We start from the raw sequence: 22450 nt of genomic DNA on the forward strand, positions 1-22450 counted from the left end.
TTTATCAAAAAGTTCAAGTAATTCCATATGAAACACTGAATTTTCATGACACCTTGAGGATATTTCCAAACCCATAAACCCTTTGGGACATGTTACCTATTTATACTTTCTGTAAGTAAATAGTTGTGAAGCTGAAGTGGTTTGAATTTATATAATGATTTGTCCTATGTAGATGCCTGTTGGTCTATCAGCACTCATGTCATCTTTTTTTTTTAAATACTGTATACATGTTGGTAGATACTGGTCTCCCAAACTGTGTTTAAACACCAGCCACCACTTGTAGGTAACCACCTTTATCCGTCTAAAAGTGATTTTTTTCAGATGCCAGTAACGTTAACACGTGGTTGGACTGTTTTAATAATCCATTTGTCTTTAGACTAACAGATATCTGCATTGGACAGATATTCATAACCCTTCTTTCCTTCCTTTTATAACCAAGATATTTACTGAACTGACCTTCAAGTAAACCAGTCAACTACCAGTTTTTTTCCAAAGACCCAGAATTCAGGAGAAACAGTCCTGCATTCCCTGGATGTGCACAGACAGCTGAGATTTTATATTCATAGAACAAAATAATTCAGAAAACTGACCATCTATGTGCCTGTTTTGAAAAAGAGAAGGAGGGGTAAGCCTGTTATCAAAGAAACCTACTCTAAGTGGCCGAGACATTGCATTGCCTTTTCATATTAGCACCATGGGAAATAAAGTCCCAGACTACTTGAGCATTTTCCACTAGAGCTACAACTGCCACCACAGCTTTACCTAGAGGAGTTTCCAGCCAGGCCATTCTAGAAGCAGCCACTTGTTCCTGTGTATACAATCTCTTAAAGGACTACAACTTATGGGCTATGTCCAGGGCAAAGTCAGGATTTCCCTTGGCTGTATTCGAAGGACTGATTTCAAAAGAGGACATCCAACTCCTTTCATCTCACTGCTTTGGGAATCATCCCAAGAGTGAGGATTGCAAACAGTTACATCAGGAGTGTACTATAAATGTTGATGTTTGAGTGGATTCACTTTTGCAGTCCAAGCTCCCTCCCACCATCCCCCTTCTTGACTCCTGATTTCCCTGAGTTTTCCTTGGGTTGAGGTGGCAATCTTTCCCTTTTTCAGCTTTCCCTTCTTATTTTTTATCACTCCACTCCCTTACTCCTGTTTTTGTTAACATTTTCTTTGGAGCTTCAGGACTTGGTCACCTTGGGGAGGACCTTGGCCATTGTTAGAATTATCACCTGGTCCACTGTGCTCCAGGACAAAGGATTTGGCAAGAAAGATCTGAAGATGGCATAAAGAAATGTACCCTTTATACTGGCCACATCCTAGTGATGGGAGGGAGAATGAAGAGCATTGGAAGACTGGGTGGCCATGAACTACCTGCATGGCACGATATCCCAAGAGTGAGGACTGCAACAGTGAGACTACTCAAAAATCTATATGTATGGAAAGTTCCTAACACAATACTTTTCTCCAATTAAACTATTTCAACATTGCTATTGAATGTGTAATTGTTCTTGGAAGAAGTATTTTGCATCCAAAATAATATTTAATAAAGCCACACACACATGCACATGCCACAGTAATTTACATGTACACACACAAAGATGCATACCCAAGAGACACAGTATCACTCACATAAACTCAAATGCACTGATGCACAGATACTAATACATGCAAACATAAACATGCAGAGTCATGGACATGCACATGCATGCACAGAAAGTCATAAACGCATACATATACTTACACATAGACACATTTATACACATACACACACAAAAGTATTATTGACTGTGCACACCTCAGATATCTAATTCTGATGAAATAAACAAATACATAAATAATAGTGCTAGTAATATATTTTACATCACTGATGTCAGACACATACAATGCAAAATATTGCAGCTCTTATCCCATACAGACAACCCATACATACTAGCTTTCACTTTATTGATTGTGCATATCCCTGATGTCTGGTTGTGATCTAATGAGTATATTAACTCATAAATAATATCCACTGTAATGAATTCCAGCTGGTTATTGTCAGATGCAGTATGCACCCATCCCTACTGGCACACAAACAAACACACACTTCCTTGCAACTGCTTCTGCCAAAATTACTTGAGCTGCTACTCCATATTTATTTATCTTTTCCTTGCACATTAACTCTGGCTTTTAGAAGCTATGGTTATTGAGATGAAGGGAATGGAAGGTCTTTGCAACTGCTGTTGCTGCCATTGCATGCTGTAGTGCTGTTCGTTTCTATTTATTTATTTGTTTATTTTTATTTCCATTTCTCCCCATGTCTAATAATAGCCAAGCCTTACCTAATGAGGTCAATCAACATGGCAGCCACTTGTGTTTTTGTCCATGCTTCATGGAGGAATAATATATTGCCTTGAAGCCAGAGTGTTCTTTTTAACTAGAGGTTTATTTAAAAAAATGTCCCATATTTTAGGTCTTTGTCTCCCCGTTACTTTGGACTGTCTCCAGCATTTTTGAGCTGAGAATTTAAGAGGTATGGAAAGGACAGTGACTAGTATAACAAGAAAAGATGTCTGTTATCACAACATTCTAGGGTATGCACCCTTGTAGGCATCCAACTGGTGCCGTGCATTTTTGAGGAGAATGTGCCACCAACTCTTACTTGTGTGGGTTTGTGTGTGAGCCATTTAGCTATCCAGTTGGTTATATAGGAAATAGTATTAAGTTGATGAATTTATCAGTTGCATCTTAGACCTTAGCTAGGTCCAGGTAATAAGTGTGCACAGATTTGCGACCACAAATGCTTCAGTCACCTTCTGAAAGAAATCCATCAGATTTAGTAGACCGGATGTACCCTTATGTTGAGGGCTTGTAGGCTAGCAATATTTTGGCTTATGACTTCTCTTGTAATATGTTAGATGACTTTACAAACAATATTGGTGAGGATCATTGATCTACAGTTTTTAAAGTTGGTTGTAAAGTTACTTTTGTTGAGAGCAGCTGTTTTATCTTGTGTAGAACAGCTATTTTAATGATGACTAGGGGACAACCTAGCATGGTGTCAGAACCTATATAGCTAGTGGTTTTGGGTTTGGAGAAAGCAGTTAGGATCTAATAACTGGTAATTGTGAGGGTACATTGACTGAGTAGCAAAGGAGGAAAAGCAGAGAGTAGAGTAGGTCAAAGTTGGATCTAAATATAACCACTCATATATTTGCAATGTCCTTGGGGTAAAAATAGGTAGCACTTTTTGAGGTCAGTTCTGTGCAAAAATGAATATTATTTCTGAGTTTCCCAGTGTAAACAAAGAAGGTTGTGAAATTATCTCTGGAAGTAGTGGTGGTGGTGGTATTCAATTTGTTGGCTTTGCAACCTTTTATCTTATGCTTGAGTTTTCTGCAGGGATATGTGGGTTTATTCCTTACTGACAGATGTTTCTTTCTTTTGTGTGGTGTTTGTTGAAGCTAGGATTCCACAATCTGGAATTATCCTTAAATTTACCATCCTACTTGTGAGAGATGCTTTGATACAAGAGCTTAGGTGAGAATAAATGTTAGTAACTGTTGCTGTTTTTTTGTTGTAGGATCACTGGGAGTAGAAGAAATTTTAAATGTTCTTAGGTCATCTGAGAGTACTAGGAAAATCTTTGAATGGATGCATGGAATCTTGGGTAGGGTTCTTTGAGAAAATATGAAAGCCTTTTGGTCTGACTTAATTATAAAGGGGTAGACATTGGGAGTGTAAGATTAATGTCAAGGAGAGTTGGACCTGTGGTGGAGGAATGCACTGTTTGCTAGAGGGAATTTGCATTGATAAAGCTGAAGAACCACTGTGCAGATTTGGTGGTGGTGTATGTTTGCTAATTTATGAGTAGGTAATTCTAGTCATCCAGATTTATTGCATTGGTTTCAGTAGTTAAAAATTCTAGTTGGTTGTGGTAAGTGTCATAAGTAGCTTGAGATGCAAAGAGCATCCTATAGTGAACAATGATAAAGTAATTGGATTTATTTATTGGTTCTTTGTTTTCCAGGAATTCAAGGTGGTTATCCTGCTAAATGTACTGTGAGGTAATTGGATAAGTAGGATTATGCCTCACCTTTACCAGGTGATCTGAAAAAATGAAAAGCAGCATACAATGATAAGATGGGAATGCTATTACTACATTGGAGCAAGTTACTGTAGATAGCTATGTGCTGAATGACAAAGAAGGCCGCGGGTTTGGGCATTTTCTTCTTTAGAGTTCTAGCATCAAAAAGCACCTAGCTGATACAAGCCAGATCTGATTTTGCTAAGTTAGAGAATCTGGTACTTTAAAAGTTTAACTCCAGTTTAAATAAGTATTGACCTCTTACAAGTGCACTTTGTAGTAGGTAACAGTAAGGGGTTGTTAGTGAACATGAGACAGTTGTTATACTACCTCAGTCTGCCTGGTGTTAATAGGCTGTCAAGAGACGTGTTAAGGGGAGGACTGTGGTCTCATGATAGCAACCATCTGGAAAGTGGAGGCTAAAGTTATACAGATGTACTGCAAAGCTAAACAAGGATATACACTTTGAGCCTCAAGAGCAGGATCAGTCCACACAGGCATTCTACTTGTATGTGTTATGAGAGTGAAGCTATAACATTAGCAGTGTGTCTTAGTAGTTCTCAGCGTGCTAATAAAACTGACTGTTGTAGCCTTGTGCCCCCCCCCCCCCAGCTAGTGCAGTAATCCTAACTGTCCAATAGACAGTAAACATTTAATTCAGATCTCTGTGATTAAATTAACCATCAAGCAGCCCTCTCATTGCTTTCTGGCTTAGTTTGTATCACTTGAGGCCCACCTGTTTATTTGCATCTCTATACATTCCCCTTCATTGCTAATGTATCTCCCTACTCTAATCTGTGCACAAACTGGCTACTAATAAGCAAGACAATGTGATGACACACTCCCAACCTTAATAAACTTTGCTGTCTGTTCTCTCCTTCACTTTACAGGTAGAGTTTGAATTAATATTCACCCCCTCTGAGGCCTTCACTGATAGATTTCCACTGATTGCCTCTCTGGTTTCGCTGGTTTCTTTGCATTCTACGCCCCTTGTGCTATCCCCCTCCCCCAATACTAAGTCTATATTTGAATCCTGCTGAGCATGGAGCCATCTTTAAATTACTAGTCCCCCACCAGGACACAAGTGCTCTTCAGCAATTGAATTCATTACTTTTGTCTTGGTGGGCTCTGCCCTGCTCGGTTCACCCTCACTAACACTCGGGCTCTCTCTGCTCCCCTGCCCTTCCCCCAATTCCCTCCAACTACCTCTGCATTTATAGTAATCGCAACCACACCCACAGCTCAAACTCACATCCCCTCCACCAATCACAGCTCCTCAAGTCAGATCACATTACACCACACCCACTTGCTCCACCACAAAATACTCCCAACGACTCTCATTCCCACTAGGCATTATTACATCACCCTACACTACTTACCCATCCACTATAGTGCAACTCTATAATTCCTATCCACACCTCCACCTAGAACCAACTTAAACTTTATAACTATGTATATCACACAACTAAGTCTAGTCTGTCTTCTCATAATTCTTTATAACTCCATAAGTTATCACTCTAGCAGTATCCCTAAACTTAGTAGCACAACACTATATAATGCACTCTCATATACAGACACCGCACATTATAATAATATCTGTCCACAATTGTTCAAGAACTACATAACAGACCAATTCAGAACTAAACACAAATACTCTCATTCCTACTCCAAAAAACACAATACTTTCTCACACACATCACCAAACTCCAGCATCTGTATCACCATTTTAACACCAGGCTCACCATAAGTGGGGACATCCACCCCAACCCAGGCCCAAATCCATCCTGTCCAACACAAACTGCTCCAACACAATTGTCAGAACATAATACCCCCACTATCTTCATCCCTGGGCAAATCAATAACAGCAGTAAAACCAACCATCTTTTAATGCTAAATATTAATATTAGAAGTATCAAAAATAAAATACTTTAACTCCAGGCCACAATAGCACACTACTCCCCAGACATAGTTGCCTTAACAGAAACCTGGCTAAATAAAAACATAGCTAACTCAGAAGTTCTCCTTACTGGCTACAATATCATTAGACAAGACAGACCACTTCATAAAGAGGGTGAAACTGCCTTACTGTACAAGTCCAACTTAACTGTACATCAAATACCAAACTCCTACCCCTCCCCCAATAATTGGGACATACTTATCTCACAACTTCAACTTCACTCTAAAAAGGTCATCACCACAATTGTGATCTATAGTCCATCTGGTAATACATCTGCTAGCCTTGAAGACTTCTTATCCTGATGTTCTTCCACATACTCACAAGAAACCCTTATTCTGGGGGATTTCAACCTTGATTGGTTGACCTGTATATCAGGACCATCAAGTAATCTAATAAATCTCCATGGCTACCAGTAGTTAGTCCAAATTCCAACTAGATGTGATAAAAAATCTAAAAGGGAATCCATCCTTGACTGGATCCTAACTAACAACCTCACATTGTACCCCCACACAGGCAGTCTCCCAGACACCTTAAGTGGCCACAACATAATATACCTTATACATAGTAGAACAAGCATATGCAAAACCACTAACTATAAATCCACTAGAAACACAAAAAATCAATACTTTACTCTGTAACTGTGACTGGACCCCCCTAAAAACCGTCCCACTTGACCAGGCTGTAGCATATTTCAACAAAACATTTCTACAACATTTAGACACTGTCACTCCATTGTGTAAAATCAAGGTTAGAATCTCTACAAATCCCTGGCTCAGTAAAGAAACCAAACAAAGCCTCAAGTCCAGAGACACTGCCTGGCTTTACTATAAAAAAAAAACAAAGAAACACAAAGCTTAAGTACCAAGAACTGCACAAATGTGCAAAAAATGCATTACGCTGATCAAAAAATCCTACTGCATGACATTGCAAACTAAATACCAAGACAACCCCTCCCCCCCAACATTTTGGAAAAATGTAAACCAGCTACTAAAACCCACCCAAAAGGCTACCCCCAAACCAACCACCCCTGACACTAAAGTTCCCATCGAAACACAATTCGACTCCCACTTTGTGAACTCAATTCTATCCTTAGTATCACAGGACAGTTCCAACCTCACTATCCCCACTACCACAAATAACACTAATACAAGCTTTACCCTCAAAAAAGTTTATACCACTTCAATCAAAAGCATGCTCTCCAAACTAAAAACCTCATCAACAGCAGCCGACCAACTCCCCAGCTATTTCTTGAAACTCACAGCAGATGCTATTGCTATCCCAATCTGCACTCTCATAAACAGATCAATTGGTGAAAACTGTGTGTCCAAACTCTGGAAAATATCCTATGTTACACCCATACATAAAGCCGGGACCTCCACTGAACTTAATAACTACAGACCCATTGCTATACTCTAATCCCTGGCCAAAATCCTAGAAAAATGCATCCATACCCAGGTGTTAAAATATCTCCTAGACAGCAACATCCTCTCACCTACTCAACATGGTTTCAGACCTGCCCATATTATCACTACAGCCCTAGTCTGCCTCAAAAACACAGTAAACTATCTCAAAAACGAAGGCCTGCAGGTGTCAACTCTTTTTTTGGCCATGTTCAAAGCATTTGACACAGTCTTGCACCAAATCCTGCTAAACAAACTAAACCAATATCACCTATCAAATTCCACTCTTACCTGGTTCCAAAGCTACTTAACTGACAGGTACCAAGCTGTGAAATGGGAAAATTATCTCTCTCCTCAGCTGCCCATAACTATAGGAGTCCCACAGGGTTCTATCTTAGGACCACTACTATTCACAGTCTTCACAAATGACCTCCATACCTCCACACAGCATGCATCAATCACTTCAGTATGCAGATGATGCAGATGATACTACCTTAATCTCTGCTGCACAAAACATTCTCACCCTCTTGCAAACAACTCAACTAGCATTCTCCGATGTTGAAAACTACCTTACCAAAGCCCAACTTATCCTAAATCCAAAGAAAACTCAGCTTATGATTATAACCAGTTCTAACAAAAACACTGATAAATCAATTCACGATCTACTCCACAACTACTACTCCAGTCACTCCAGTGGCGCAGGCTAAGCTATTAGGAATAACCATAGACTCCCACCTAAAATTTGATAGTCATCTCAACTTAACTATTAAAAAAGTACATGCCAAACTGGGATCACTCTACCATATCAAACCGTTTCTTACCAACAGCACAAGATCAGCCATTGCTCGCTCCCAACTTCTATCCACCCTACTCTGTGTCTCCCATTCTGACAAATCTCAACAAAACTGAACTAAGCAAAATGGAAGCCTGCTATAACAGAATTGCCCACTTTGCTGCAAATTGCTCATATAGAACTCATCACTGTACTGCTTTGAGAGAGCTCCACTGGTGTGAACTGCCCAACCTCCAAACTACAATCAGCTCTGCCTCTGTCATTCTATTACCTCTCCAATAAGTGTCCTGCCCTCAAAAACCTAGTACATCACTCAGCCAAAAGGCCTCTTAGATCATCAAGCAAACTACTACTAGAAGTCATAAACAGCTACAATAGTTTTGGAGACACAGTATATAGTAGTTCAGTGGCTAAAAATGGAACTCTCTCCCCACTACCATACAAAACACAGCGTCCAAAGCCTCCTTTAAAAACCTCATTAGGCAACATCTCAAGCAAAGTTGGCAGTGCCATGACTGCTCCCCAGGCTAGTGAAAGCAGATAAGGTACACATACTAAACCTAGAGTACTTACTCATAAACACTGGCTAATGTACAGTGTATGTACTATACCTGTGTACTATGTATGTATGTATTCTAATAAAGCAACGAAAAAAGCAAGCAGGCTGTAGGTACACCACACCACACCTTTTATTGTGAGCACTTTCATCAGAGACAATGCTCCAACTTCATCAGACATAGCCAAGACAACAAATTACCACTTTATATAATTACAAATAGATCCAATTAAGACAAATAGAATAGGTGCTCATTAAACTGAAACCATTCACTCATGTACATTAATTAAAAACCTCTATGTAAGTTATAAAACAAATAATTTAACCTTATACAATACATATAAACTCAACACATAAAATGTATATTATTAAAACCTTATATAATATATATACACAATATATAGCTATAAAAAATATTGGAAGCAGCTCCACGTTTTACTTATAGGAGGGGACCTAACATGAAATGTCTTTTAGAGAAACAGAGGAAAGCATACAAAGGTTGTTTTGGCATGGGAAAGTGTGGAAGTTGCCTGCAATGCAAATTCATTAAAACGGGGAACAAACTTCAGATTAGGGATAGAACCTATACTATAGAGGGTAAATTTAATTGTGACACCAAAGGGGTTGTCTATGTGGCCTTGTGTGAAGTGTGCGCATCATACTATATTGGTAAAACTGAAAGAAAAATTAAACAAAGGTTATATGAACGCCAGTATAGTATACACAAAAATGTAACTATGAATGCGTTGGCAAAGCACATTTAGATTACCCCACACATAAATTTATGTTTGCCGTACTACAACAGGTTGAATATAATATGCGAGGAGGTCCTTGGGAACTCAAGCTAGAGGAATGTGAGCTTATGTGGCAAGTTCGCACATTTGCACATATACCACCGGGCCTTAATGAATATGTATCAATTAAGTGCCTTTTAAAGCTTAAAGCACTTGCTAGGTAGTGTTTAAAGCTGGTGTTTTTAGTTCATAGGTTCATAAATTAGTACTAGGCTAACTGCCCTTGTGAGCCATTTTAAATCTAGCCAATTATCCCTTGTGAGACTCAAACCCTACACCTTCTGTTTGTAAGGCAAACACCTTAACCATTAAGCCACCCTCCCAACCCCATAGTATTTTATTTTATCTTATTTATTATTTTTTAAGTAAAGTTTGATGGGGACCTGTGGCATTGTTCGTCTTGTTACATAGTGTTTTATATGTTATGCATACACTTAAGCATGAGTCCAATTGGCTGAAGTTCTTGGTTTTTGATACATATATATATAAAAATATTTTTTAAAAAATAAAAAAAATGTTTCAATATTTTATAATTTTCCAATATTTGCATCAATAATTGTTTGTCTATTCTAGTATCCTAGTTCAACTTTTATCTACATATTTATTTTTTATAGCTATATATTGTGTATATATATTATATAAGGTTTTAATAATATACATTTTATGTGTTGAGTTTATATGTATTGTATAAGGTTAAATAATTTGCTTTATAACTTACACAGAGGTTTTTAATTAATGTACATGATTGAATAGGTTTCAATTTAAAGAGCACCTATTCTATTTGTATGAATTGGATCCATTTGTAATTATATAAAGTGGTAATTTGTTGTCTTGGCTTTGATGAAGTTGGAGCATTGTCTCTGACGAAAGCACTCACAATAAACAGTGTGGTGTACCTACAGCCTGCTTGATTTTTTCGTTGCTTTACTAGTGTATTTCTGTTTTGATGATGTATGTATTCTACCTATGTTCCAAATTTCAGCTGTACACCACAAATCTATTAATTACCTCTGTTTTTAAATTTATATTTTCGTTTGTTCTCTCCACTGTAACTGTTGATATGCTGCATTCCACTGAAAAAAACATGTCTATTGTAATCTGTGTGTATACTGATCATGTCTAAATATGTAAATGTATCTGTAATTTTTCTATGTGGAGCTTTTTTCCCCAGGTCTCTGCTGAAAAAGGGCCTTTTCAGCTCAGTCAGACACTCACGGTTAACAGTACCTATAAGATTATAAGAGGCAATATGACTGTCATACAATGTGGAAAGAATCACATCAAGGGGAGTATAGAAGGAGTGACACAGACAGAATATAGAAGAATAGCCAAATGATGGAGGTACAGCTGCTACAATTCAAGCAGCCTTGACAACTGAATACAACATACTATTCAATGCAATACAATATGGCAAGATGTATCAGATGTTGACAAGGGTGCCACAGGAGGATTAAAAGTGGGCTTGATAAGAAAATGCAAGATAATGTGGAGTACAGTATAACCATGTATTGTGTAGCAGTGTGAAAAAAAGTCCAAGATACTCTGAAATGTACTGCCAGGTAATAAACTGCAGTATGACACAGTACAGTATATCTAAAATGTCTCCACAGTGAAAGCATGTCTCTCTCAGTTAAAACAAATTTAGGAAGCAGAATGTAAGGTATTCTGTAGTAAAATATAGTATAGCACACAGAAACCCAGTACAGTATATTAGAATGTTCTAGTAATGCAGGCATGGGTGACATAACTTACAGAAGGCTTAGACAGTGGAAACAAGGTATTATATACCACTGTATTTAGATAGTACAAAGCAAGGTACTGTAAAATACATTGCAATATACCATGACAATACAGCATATAAGCTTGTGGGCCAGTAATGATTTAGACCCAGAAGGCATAGAACAAGATGCAAAGTGAATAAAAAAAGATATGGTATTTAGCAGGATCACACTGTTGCCATAGTTATGGGCTGTGGTGCAAATACAAAACAAATACAGGCAGTGCAGTACAAGTTTAGAAAGGAAGCCATGTGAAGTAATGAAGTGGATCATAACTCATTCCAAAAATGAAACATCTTAAACAGTTTCTTAGACTGTATAGTGTTGACTCCCAGAAATCTGGCAAAAATAATTTGACTGCAAGTAAAGAGCATGAGCTCCAATACAACGAATTATAAAAGCCACAATAAACGGTGTTCTCATAATACCTTTTTCTCATTTCGCTTGATCTTCTAAATGCAAAACTGAAACTTCTCATTTATTTATGTCCGTAATGTCATCACAATTACCACGTAGATCAGAAACATATTTCAGTCCAAATTCTCCTCTAACTAGTGTTATTTATATAATCTACATTCATAACAAAAGCATGCCATGTCCCTGATGTGAAAGGTTTTGTATTGCTGTTGCAACTGGAAAACCATGTAATAAAATCTGTTGCTATACCTTTTTCAAGTACAGTGCTGGAAATGATTCAGTTAAGAGTTATACAGTTAGTCTGCCTTCTAATTATTTACAATAAACAGAATGGTTTCATTTTGTATTTCTGTACAGTGTTTGCCTACAGAACTGACTATGGAATTTATATACATGTCTTTCAGTCCTTTCTTTTAATACCAAATAGTCAGCAAGTTTATTATCTTTCTGATGTAATACCTTTTAAATGGTAAGGTTCTGCTTGCAGTTTGTCATAATAAAACCACAACCATTTCCAAAAACTGTTGGTTATTAGCTTAAGAACTTACTGCCTCCAGCTATGTTGGATAGTAGTTGGTTTAGTAATGGGGTGTACCCTTGGGTGTCACAGGGGGCTGGTTGACTACTGGAATTCTTCATGCTTCTTTTCCCTCAGTTTTTTACATCATAAATCATGTCCACTAATGTTTCTGACAGAGATGGTTATTGATGTACCTACGTTTTGCATTTAAAAATTGATGTTACATTTTTTGCAAACTTTTTTTTTCTACCTTGACCCATGTTAGATGCTAACATTTCTCTGTTGTCTCACTGGTTATCTGATTGTGTACTTAGTGGGTCATATACTTCTTAGAGTAACATACTTTCTGATGATATCTTACAACTCCATGCACATGGGAAAGGCAAGCATGTGTTTGCTAAACCATCATGTTTACCTGTCTATTTTTTCTCACTCTGATCATATTCCATCTTGCTAAGCAAGCATTATTAACCTTTTGTCAGTTACACCCACACTGTCTTCAAGACATTTCCTTGCAACATTTAAAAGCTAGTATAGTAGATGGGAGTTACTCAAGTCACACTTATTTCCTCCTACTCCATTTTTTTTCACTGAGTAGGCAAGCAGTCACAGGCCATCTTGAACCCCTGATAATGCAGTACTGTCAAGTAGGGAAATTTCCTCCTGTTCCCTTTTTTTTTCACTGAGTAGGCAAGCACCCATAGGCAGTCTTGAACCCCTGATAATGTTAATACTGTCATGTAGGGAACTTTGTAACTGAGTTGCTTGCATCATTCTGCACACTTCGTTCACTGAATAGCAGGTCATCAGATCAAACTACATGAAAGTAATGGTTCACAATACAAAACAGAAGTACTGTAGAGCACATCTATTTTATAGATGTTCCCACAAAATAATTAATTTAATTTTCTTTCTGTGTAATGCGATGAAGTATACATTGGTTATATAAAGTGGTGATGGAATAAGGGGTGCAGTCTTCAAATGCCCCTCTCAAATAATCACAAAAAATTTGTAGCACAGACCTCCTAGTATAAATAGATTAATGCCGCCTTGTTCTCATTTAAAATATTTTCACCATGCCACTATGTGCAAAGGTTTACGAGAGACTGTTCTGACAATAGGAAGAGTGTTTCCAAAGAACAGCTGTTAATACCACAACAAAGCCAACTGCTAATAGATTCAAGCAAATTCATCTTTTTTTGTAGATAAAGAAGGCAAGTTTGTCTGATGAAGGTAATTACTCCTGCATCGCAACAAATGCTGCTGGTGAGGATCGACAAGAGGTGGTGCTGGCTATTCTGGGTAAGTAGTACTTGGCAAAGGGGCATATCCTGAAATGAGGGGATTTATGCCTCCTGGTACTCTTCTGTGTCATTAATGTTGCGTAGTGCATAGTGCAGTTTTATCATTGAAGATCAGGCACTGTATCATAAATATTCAAGACAGATCTACTATGGGCTTCTGATTATGTCTGGCTTTAAATGAAAAAAAAGATTGTTCACCAAAAATGAAGTTTATCCTACTCAGGTAGCTCTTTATTCAGTTTTCAATGATTTGGGTGTATTGGAAATTTGAAGCCTTATGCCCTAACTAATAGAGAAATCACCAAAATAAGCACAAATAAGTAAAGGCCATTCGGTATGCTTTAGTGAATTGTCATTCACCTAGCTTTTGTTATTGCTTGGTTTAGTTTAATATTTGTGGCCTAGTGACATTGATTCTGCAAAATAAATAAATAACCTGTTTTTGTCGATTTCAAGCTGTGGCTGAGGTATCTCTCAATTCTTGGTTCTGTAGGGACAACTCAGACTACAAGTAATTATTTTAGGAGGTAATTCACTAGCAGATATACTACACTGGAATAGTACCAACATGTTAAATGACTTTAATTCAACCTAAAATTGTCATCTTAGGGAAATTTTCAATGCATGTGCAGCATGCTACTTTACTGAAGTACATTTTTTGTATGCAAATAATTTCAGGTAATTAGTGTTATACTGTTGTACAGTTGCTATATATTTCATGTATAAGATTAAGATTGAAATAAGTAATCCTCAAATTTAATGCAGACATACATTCTTCAAATTTGATATTTAATTTGTCTGTATGATGACAGATGTGTTGGGCAAACTTTATAATCTGATCACCAGTTCATTAGAGCAAGCTACTTTAAAATAATGGTTCCCAATACAAGATAAAATTTATCACAAAGTAATTAATATTTTCTTTATAAAGTGATGAACTTTATATTGGTTATGTAAAGTAGTGTGGGAATAAGGGGTGCAAGAGTTTCCACTTTCTCCATTTTTGCATCATCTTTTTTTTAGTCTAGTCCCACAAATCTTTAGCTGGCATAACAAAAATCTTTTTAATCTATACTCCTAAATACTTCATCTTATTATCTCCTTATAAATATGGGCATTGCTGAACCAATTCATATGAGGGTACATAATTTATGGCTATAGCCTTTATTTTATCTTCATTAATTTTATATCCTGAAAAGACATGAAACTGTCTCAAAATATTCCACTTCACTGAGATGTCCTTGTCTGGATTTATTTATTTTACATTTGTTTACTGGGATAATTCAACTGGATACATGTCAATTTTCAGCAGAGGCCCGGGGTGAAAAGCTCCAAAAAGCACATTCAACAAACTGTTATATTTTTACAGTTTAAAACACAAATTAAACACAAATAAAAAGATTTGTATACAGATGTAAACAAACAAACAGATATACACAAATTATTACATTTTTACTCAGAAGTAAAATTCTAGACAGTCTTTATAAGAATGATAGGTTATTGAATGCCTAGTAGGCTAACCTGGTAGTAAATCCAAGGAGATTATAGGATATATAAGTTAAGAAACAAAGTGTAGGCAGAAGTGTAGGAAATTTGATCAGGTACAAAATAATATCATCTACAATTAAAGCCAACTTTTCTCGATTACTGTACCAATTATATCCTTGTATTTCTGAGTCCCTTATTTTCTTTGCCGATGGCCCAAATATAAAGCAAATAGCAAAATGGAAAGAGGGCATTCCTGCCTAGTTCCTTTGTTCAAACAGAGCTTATCTGAGAGGAACCCTCGCACTTTAATTCTTGCCTCTATTAACATTAATATTGTATCAGGAATTCAAATGCTTCCAATGCCCTGCTCATAAAATCCCAGCTTACTCTGTCAAATGCTTTCTCTGCATCTAGACCCACCAACAGAGGTATTCTCTTACATTCTGCTTCCATATGGATCATTGTTCTGTTAATGTTGTCAAATACGGTTTACGATTGAAAGTTCGAATCAGCTTCGGTCGACCTATAACAAAGGTCAACTCGAAATGCTGAATACAAAATTTAGAATGTAAACCCGAAATGAAACTGAATACATCGACCACCATAGTTCGATGTATTTGACATAGCAGGAGGTGACATCACTCACTTCCTGCTATGCACATTAACGTACCACTGAACTCTACAGTCAACGGTACGTTACTTCTAGTATTTTGCAGGGGGCTGCACCCCCCACACCCCCTGTACATTAAATATACCAACTCCGAGATTGCACTACAGTGAGGAAATGAGCTAATTCCCTGTTCCTCACTGAAGCGCAACCTCCCTGCACAATGTCGAACCAAAATGATCGACCTACACTACCCGTTTGCTCTAGTGTGACTCGATTGATTTTGGGTCGACATTCTGCCTACCTGGGAAACTGCCTTTCGGCTATGTGCCAGTTAACCAAGATGGTTTCAACGTTGCCATAGTAAACCGTCAAATACATATTTCACTCCCCTTCACAAAACCATGCTGACCCATTTCTATCAATTTTTGAAACATCTTTACTATTCTTTTAGCTAGTATAAACATAAACAATTCTTTTAGCTAGTTTAAACATAAACACTTAATAATTGTGGTTTAAAATTGAAATGAGTCTCTATGAAGCTGGGTCTGAAGGGTCTTTGCCATCTTTAGGTAACACATCCACCACAGCTTTTTTACAAGATTTTGGTGCTCCCCATATTTTAAAATACTGTTAAACAAAATCTTCCAGATCTTTATCACTTTCATCCTTCCTAGTTTCCAAATTTCACTGGAATACCATCTGTTCCTGGAGATTTTGCATCACTGCTTTTATCTCTTCACCTCCTATCTTTTACTGCTAGTTGTTGAGCCTCATCTAGATTGGCATAATTAAGTCTTCCGTAAATATTTCCATTTGTACTCTTTCTTGATCTCCACATTTCTGTGCATTATACAAATACCTGTACAGGATCTCTGGTTATTTTTCTTGTTATGGGTTCCCTAAGTTTGGTGACAGCCCTTTTAATGTTCTGTTGCCTAAGTCACTGAGCTAAATGTTTTTGTGCTCTGGAGTTATCAGAAAATAGTTGCATAACTGGAGTCTTTCTAAACTCATGCATATTATACAGATACTCATAGGTTCATAGGTAGGTACTAGGCTATCGGCCCTAGGGCCCATACAAGCCTAGCCAAAAAATGTACCCTGGCTTTCGCCACCCAAGAAAATTATTTTCCTGTGCCCCTGTCGAGCAGAGCCACAGAAGTGATCCCTGGGGTGAATTTCCTATTTCCCATCCAATCATCAAGATTTTTCATGAAGAGTGCTAATGAGGAGCTCTGTTTGACATAGATAGGTAGTCTGTTCCAGAGTATGGGAAGTCTCTGGGACAGGAATCTATCCCTCCAGCATGTTCTGTTTATTGTGGTGACAAGGTTAGGGTCCCTAGAGCGTGTAGCTCGGAGGGATTGGGATTTCTTTAAGTGGAGCATGTCCAACAGCTCTGGGTTTGACATAGCTTTGTATGTTAGGCAGAGATCGCCCCTGAGTAGGCGATATGCGATGGAGTAAAGCTGCAGTTTTTTGAGACGGTCTGCATAGGGCATATGTTTGAGGCCAGTAATCCTCTTTGTGAGGTATTTCTGTGGTCTTTCCAGTTGTTGTAGATGTCTTGTGAGGTGCACACCAAAAGGGGCGTTGTACTCTATAATGGGTCTAATGAGTGATGAGTAGAGGTGAACAATGACCTCTTTTTTTCTGGATGAGCATCCTTTTGTGATGAGATGAGCCACGTAGAAGGATTTCCTGACCACTGTGGCGATGTGATTATCAAAGGAGAGACTACTGTCCACCTGTGTCCCAAGGTCTCTTATCACATTTTCAGCATTAAGTAGACTACCAGCTATGTGGTAGTTCATGGGTACAGAGTTTTTACCAAAGGGGATGACAATACACTTTTTGGCATTGAGCTTCAGGCCATGGCTTTGACACCAGGTATCTGTCTCATTGAGGCCCTTTTGTAGTTTGTCCACATCGTTAGGAGTTTCGATTATGGCTCCTAGTTTGCAGTCATCTGCAAACTTTGTTAACAAAGACCTTCTGTGTTGGCCTGCACTTCAGAGAAGTAGATACCAAACAGGAGAGGACCCAGGACTGAACCCTGTGGTACTCCACTTGTCACTGGTCTGATGTCGGATTTGGAATCCGCTACTTTCACAGTGTGGGTTCTGTCCATGAGCCAGTTGGCAACCCATCTTGTGACATAGGGATTTATACCTAGGTTAGTGAACTTTATCTATAATTCCAGAGTGGGGGATGGTGTCGATAGCCTTGGCGAGATCTAGATAAGCTGTGTGAACCATTTTACCCTGATCTATGGCTTTGGTGACTGCTTCAAAGAAGTCAATCAGGTTTAGGAGACATGATCTGCCTTTTACAAATCCAAACTGTGTAGGGTCCAGAGTTTGGAGATTACCAATGTCTTTGTTTATGAGTTCCATGATGATACGTTCCATGGCCTTGCAGACCAGGTTCGTCAGGCTAATGGGGAGGTAGTTCCCAAGGTCCGTCGTGGCTCCCCCTTTGTGGAGTGGGATAACTGTCGCGGTGTGCCATTCAGTGGGTACAAAGCCTGAGGTGAGGCTATGATTGAACATGGTACTTAGGTAGGGTACCAGTTCATTCTGTAGTTTGTGTAGAACGCAGCCTGGGATATTGTCAGGTCCCATGGATGCTGTGTTCTTGGCTTTGGAGAGTGTGTTTTTTACCTGTGCAGCTGTGATTACAGGTACTTTGCATTCTTCTGGTATAGAGATGGGCCCTCTAGGGGGTGAGAGGGGGGTAAAGTTAGCACTGAACCTATCTGCCAGGATGTTGGCAATATCAGTTGGTTCTGTATGTTTAGTGGCATTGTGCTGTAACCCAGAGCAGATCTGAGTGTTGCCAATGAGATTCTTGACATAGCTATAGAATGCTTTGTGGTTGTCTTTAGAATCAGTGGCAATTTTGTTTTCGTAACTAGCTTTGGAGGATTTTATGAGGGATCTCAGCTTCTTACTGAGGCTGACCAGGGAGTTCCTCCAATCGTGGGATTTTACTCTTTTTATTTTCTCTTTAGTATTCTGCAGTTTCTCCTCCTCTTGTTCTGTGAAATTCCCCTTATTCTGCAATACTTAACCTTTGTTAGCCCCTCAAGTTAATTTCTATTGTTTCTTAACCATATCTCTGTCTCTTTTATTTTAACCCTATTTTTAAACTCCATTTTCATTGTATCACAGTTGCCAAATATAACTTCTGATAATTCTGGAATAATTTCCACTACCCATTCCTCAAATTCATCTCTTTTTAACAAGCAGGTGGAAAAGTGCCAGTCTAGTGTTTTTAATCAGTAGCTAGTTCATCTGATGCTGCTGGGGAGATCCTTAAACTGGTGCCTCTCTCAACTAGAAGCTGAGCAAAAAAAAAAAAAGTAATCTTAGACTTTGTGCCTATGGGGAAATGGCCCTTTTGCAGAATCCCATTTATGAGTCTGGTCTTTATGCTTATTTATTTATTCCCACAGGCTACAGCTGGAAGAAGACACAAGGCTTTTGTACTTCTGGTTTCTCGAAATTAGCAGTTGTAAACAGAAGTATAGCTAGTGTAAGATAAAAGGGGTACCCATGTTGAGTGCAGGATGTTATGGGGCATTATTGGCAGATATCAGTCGATCAGTAGTACAGTATTGGTATTCATTTTTAAATACCAGTATGGAAATAAATTCTGATACTGTTTTTGTGGGCTGGGCCAAAGCCTGAACTCTTTGCTTTGTATGAGGATAAGTTGTGCAAGCTGCTTCCTACAAATGTAGCAAGTGGTTTGCTACAGTTTTTTTAAAATTGAATGATTTATGTATGTATATATGTATATATATATATATATATATATATATATATATATATATATATATACACACACACACACACACACATATGTATGTATGTGTGTATATATATATATATATATATATATATATATATATATATATATATATATAGAGAGAGAGAGAGAGGCATTTTCATCTTTGGTTTATAGTTGAGGAGCACAAATCTGGGAGAATGGACCTGGCCACTCAATAGTGGAACACTAGATTGGGAACAATACTATGTGCTGGATGACCAGCTATTGCTTTGCTTTCAAATATTGCATATGCAATAGTGATATGTTATAATAGTAATTTATGTTGCAACCACAGTTAATGGTGAGCTTATTTATTTATATTTTAAACAAATGCTCATACTTGCTTCATCCTCTGTCTGGTGCAGTGGTACTTTTTTTGTCCCTCGGCTGTGTTGAAAAGGGGCTTGGGCCCAAATGGACTATCCCACTTAAATGGAAATAAATAAAATAAATGTATAAAATAAATGGTTACAGTCAAAAATAAACTGAGCTATAATTAAACCCCTTAAAATAAGTTCAGTAATGACATCTTAATCATGTGAAAATTCATAATTCTCATGTTTATATGCTAGGCCCAGTGTCAGTCATATTTTGTATGAAGCACATCTTTTTTCGCTCCACTTCTTACCATAAAACCTCACTGTTTGTATGCATAAGTTTGAAAGCCACATTTTATTCCTTTCTGATTATTTACCTAATGAGTAGAAACGTGTGTGTGTGTGTGTGTGATGACAACTTATGACAAGGTGAAAGGGGTACTGCTTTGGTATGAAAGTGTGCTGCCAAACAATAAGAAGTGTTGGAGACTGAAAAAACAGTCCTTTTTCTGATCTTCTTACTCATCTTTAAGTTGTTTTGATTGGCCTTTAATTTATTTCAGTGCCGCCTAACATTGAACCCACAGATGTAAACCTAACAGTCAGAGAAAGGCATACTGCGTTATTTGAGTGCCTGGCATCTGGGACACCCTTACCAGGTAAGGAAGTGTGTTTTATTATTGCTATATTACTTCTCTTGGTTGATTACATCATCTTACTGCCTTAAGGACAGTGCAAATATTCCAATAAAATTATGTGCCTAAGCAAGACAATGGTAAAACAAGGTGGTTGTGGCATTTGGTTCAGAAAACATGCTTCTTGGAGAAAAACATCACCCTTTTCTTTATTATATAAAATGTCTTCTGTACAAATGCTGGTGGTGGGAGGCTAATTTGTGAAGTATTTGGTAAATCTTAATTGAAAAACCTAGCTGATCCTACTTTTAGTTATGTACTGAACTTAGCAGGAAAAATACTTTGTTCTGTGTTGATAGCTCATTCACTGATGATATCTGTTACTCAATGTGCTCCTAACCTAGCTTACCTGACTACCTATCCTGGTACAAACATACTATTGGTAAGAAGGTTTGCAAAAGTGACTTTCTTCTGCAAGATTTGGCAACTACAAAAGGAGCTTCATAATAAGAGGGCTATAGTAAAAATGAAGCCCATATTAAGGGGTGTTTTGTGTTCTGTTAGCTGGATAATCTAACCACATCAGGTGCTGCCTGGAACTAGTCAGTCTGCTTTCGAATGGTGTTATTCCTAGCTGTGCCACCAAAATCTGTGAGTGGGGGGTTGTTGAGTAACATCCTTAGTTCTGGAGGTCTAGCCAAGTCTTAGAAGTTAGCAGCTATTGGCCAGTGGTCTCATTTCAGGTGGAATATGTGGGCACCCTTTTAGATGTGTGACCCTAGGTATTGTGCCTATAATGGACCATCTAACATGCTACATGTCTTATAAATCCTGAAGGTCTTATTATAAACTGATGTGAATATCAGATGTTACACTGGCCCGAATACCAGAGGCTTAGTATTTCTGTGTCGGTTGAGGTCGCTCCAGGACTGACGTCAGGTTGTCAGTGATATAAAATCAGGCAGCCGACGCCATTACATCAGTCTTTCTTGCCAAGAAGCCCAAAACAGAAGCAGTTCACATGATAGCCGGTCGGCCGCTACCTGAGTTTTTGTTTCCAAATTGAAGTTGAAGTCTTCTAAATTCAAGTACCCCAGGATCCTTTTTTCTTGCTCTAACCGATGTCAGAAAAAGTTAACGATTGTCTCACCTGTGGAAATCAAATACCACACCGAGACTTCCATTCTTACTTCGTCACCTGTTTAGGCCCAGACCATGACATCCCTCACTGTCACTTTTGTGCTTTGTTCATTATTTATTTATTTATTTATTTATTTATTTACATTTGTTAACTGGGAGTGTCCGACTGGACGTAGGTCCATTTTCAGTGGAGGCCCAAGAAGAAAAGCTCCACAGTTAGAATATACAGACAGTAGTTACATTGAATTTACATAGTGATTAACATAGCAATTAATTACAAACATAGTTACAGATGAAGAACATAGTACATCAGTAGACAACTAGAATCTTTATCTGTGAAGTACATAACAGACATTAACAATTGTTACAATAAGAAGTTCCTGCTGTATAATAAGTAGTAGGCTTATGAGCATCTGAGCTTGCTATAATCAAGGTAGTTAGTGGGGTGGAAAGAAAGGTAGTGGTTGGATGGGGTGGGTGATATTAGAGTGGGAGTTGCAAGAGCATAGCCAGCATGTTTTTAGGTGCGCCTTTAGTAAACTTTTGAAGTGATTGCATGATGGTATGGAGGTAATTGTGAGTGGGAGGGGAGTTCCATAATTTGGCTATGGCGCAAGAGAATAGTGCTTCACCAGCAGAGTTATTGGCTTTAGTGATCTGCAAGTGATTTTTGTTGCTAGATCTTAGTGGTCTGGTGGTGCGATAGGGGTTGGAGTGGATTCTGGAGGGATGGGACATTTAGTGGATGGTTTACTAGTTTGTGGGTGAGTGTGAGTTGATACCATTGAAGGAGGTGAGGGAGTTCAAGCCAGCCCAGTTTAGCAAGTGAGAGACAGTG

General features: G+C 38.1%; 1 protein-coding gene across 2 annotated transcripts in view; it reads left to right on the forward strand.

Moving 5' to 3' along the window:
- The window catches only part of HMCN2 (hemicentin 2), a 2554053-nt gene that overhangs the window by 1285188 nt on the left and 1246415 nt on the right, over positions 1-22450 (forward strand). For both annotated transcript variants that reach the window (XM_044058392.1, XM_044058391.1), the window contains exons 36-37: positions 13490-13586; positions 20401-20496. In XM_044058392.1, the coding sequence (XP_043914327.1) occupies positions 13490-13586; positions 20401-20496 (193 nt within the window). The remainder of the gene's footprint in view (positions 1-13489; positions 13587-20400; positions 20497-22450) is intronic.

Source organism: Protopterus annectens, chromosome 16.part0 (assembly GCF_019279795.1).
Source record: "Protopterus annectens isolate FY-2018-M chromosome 16.part0, PAN1.0, whole genome shotgun sequence".
In the NCBI taxonomy this organism is placed as follows: domain Eukaryota; kingdom Metazoa; phylum Chordata; order Ceratodontiformes; family Protopteridae; genus Protopterus; species Protopterus annectens.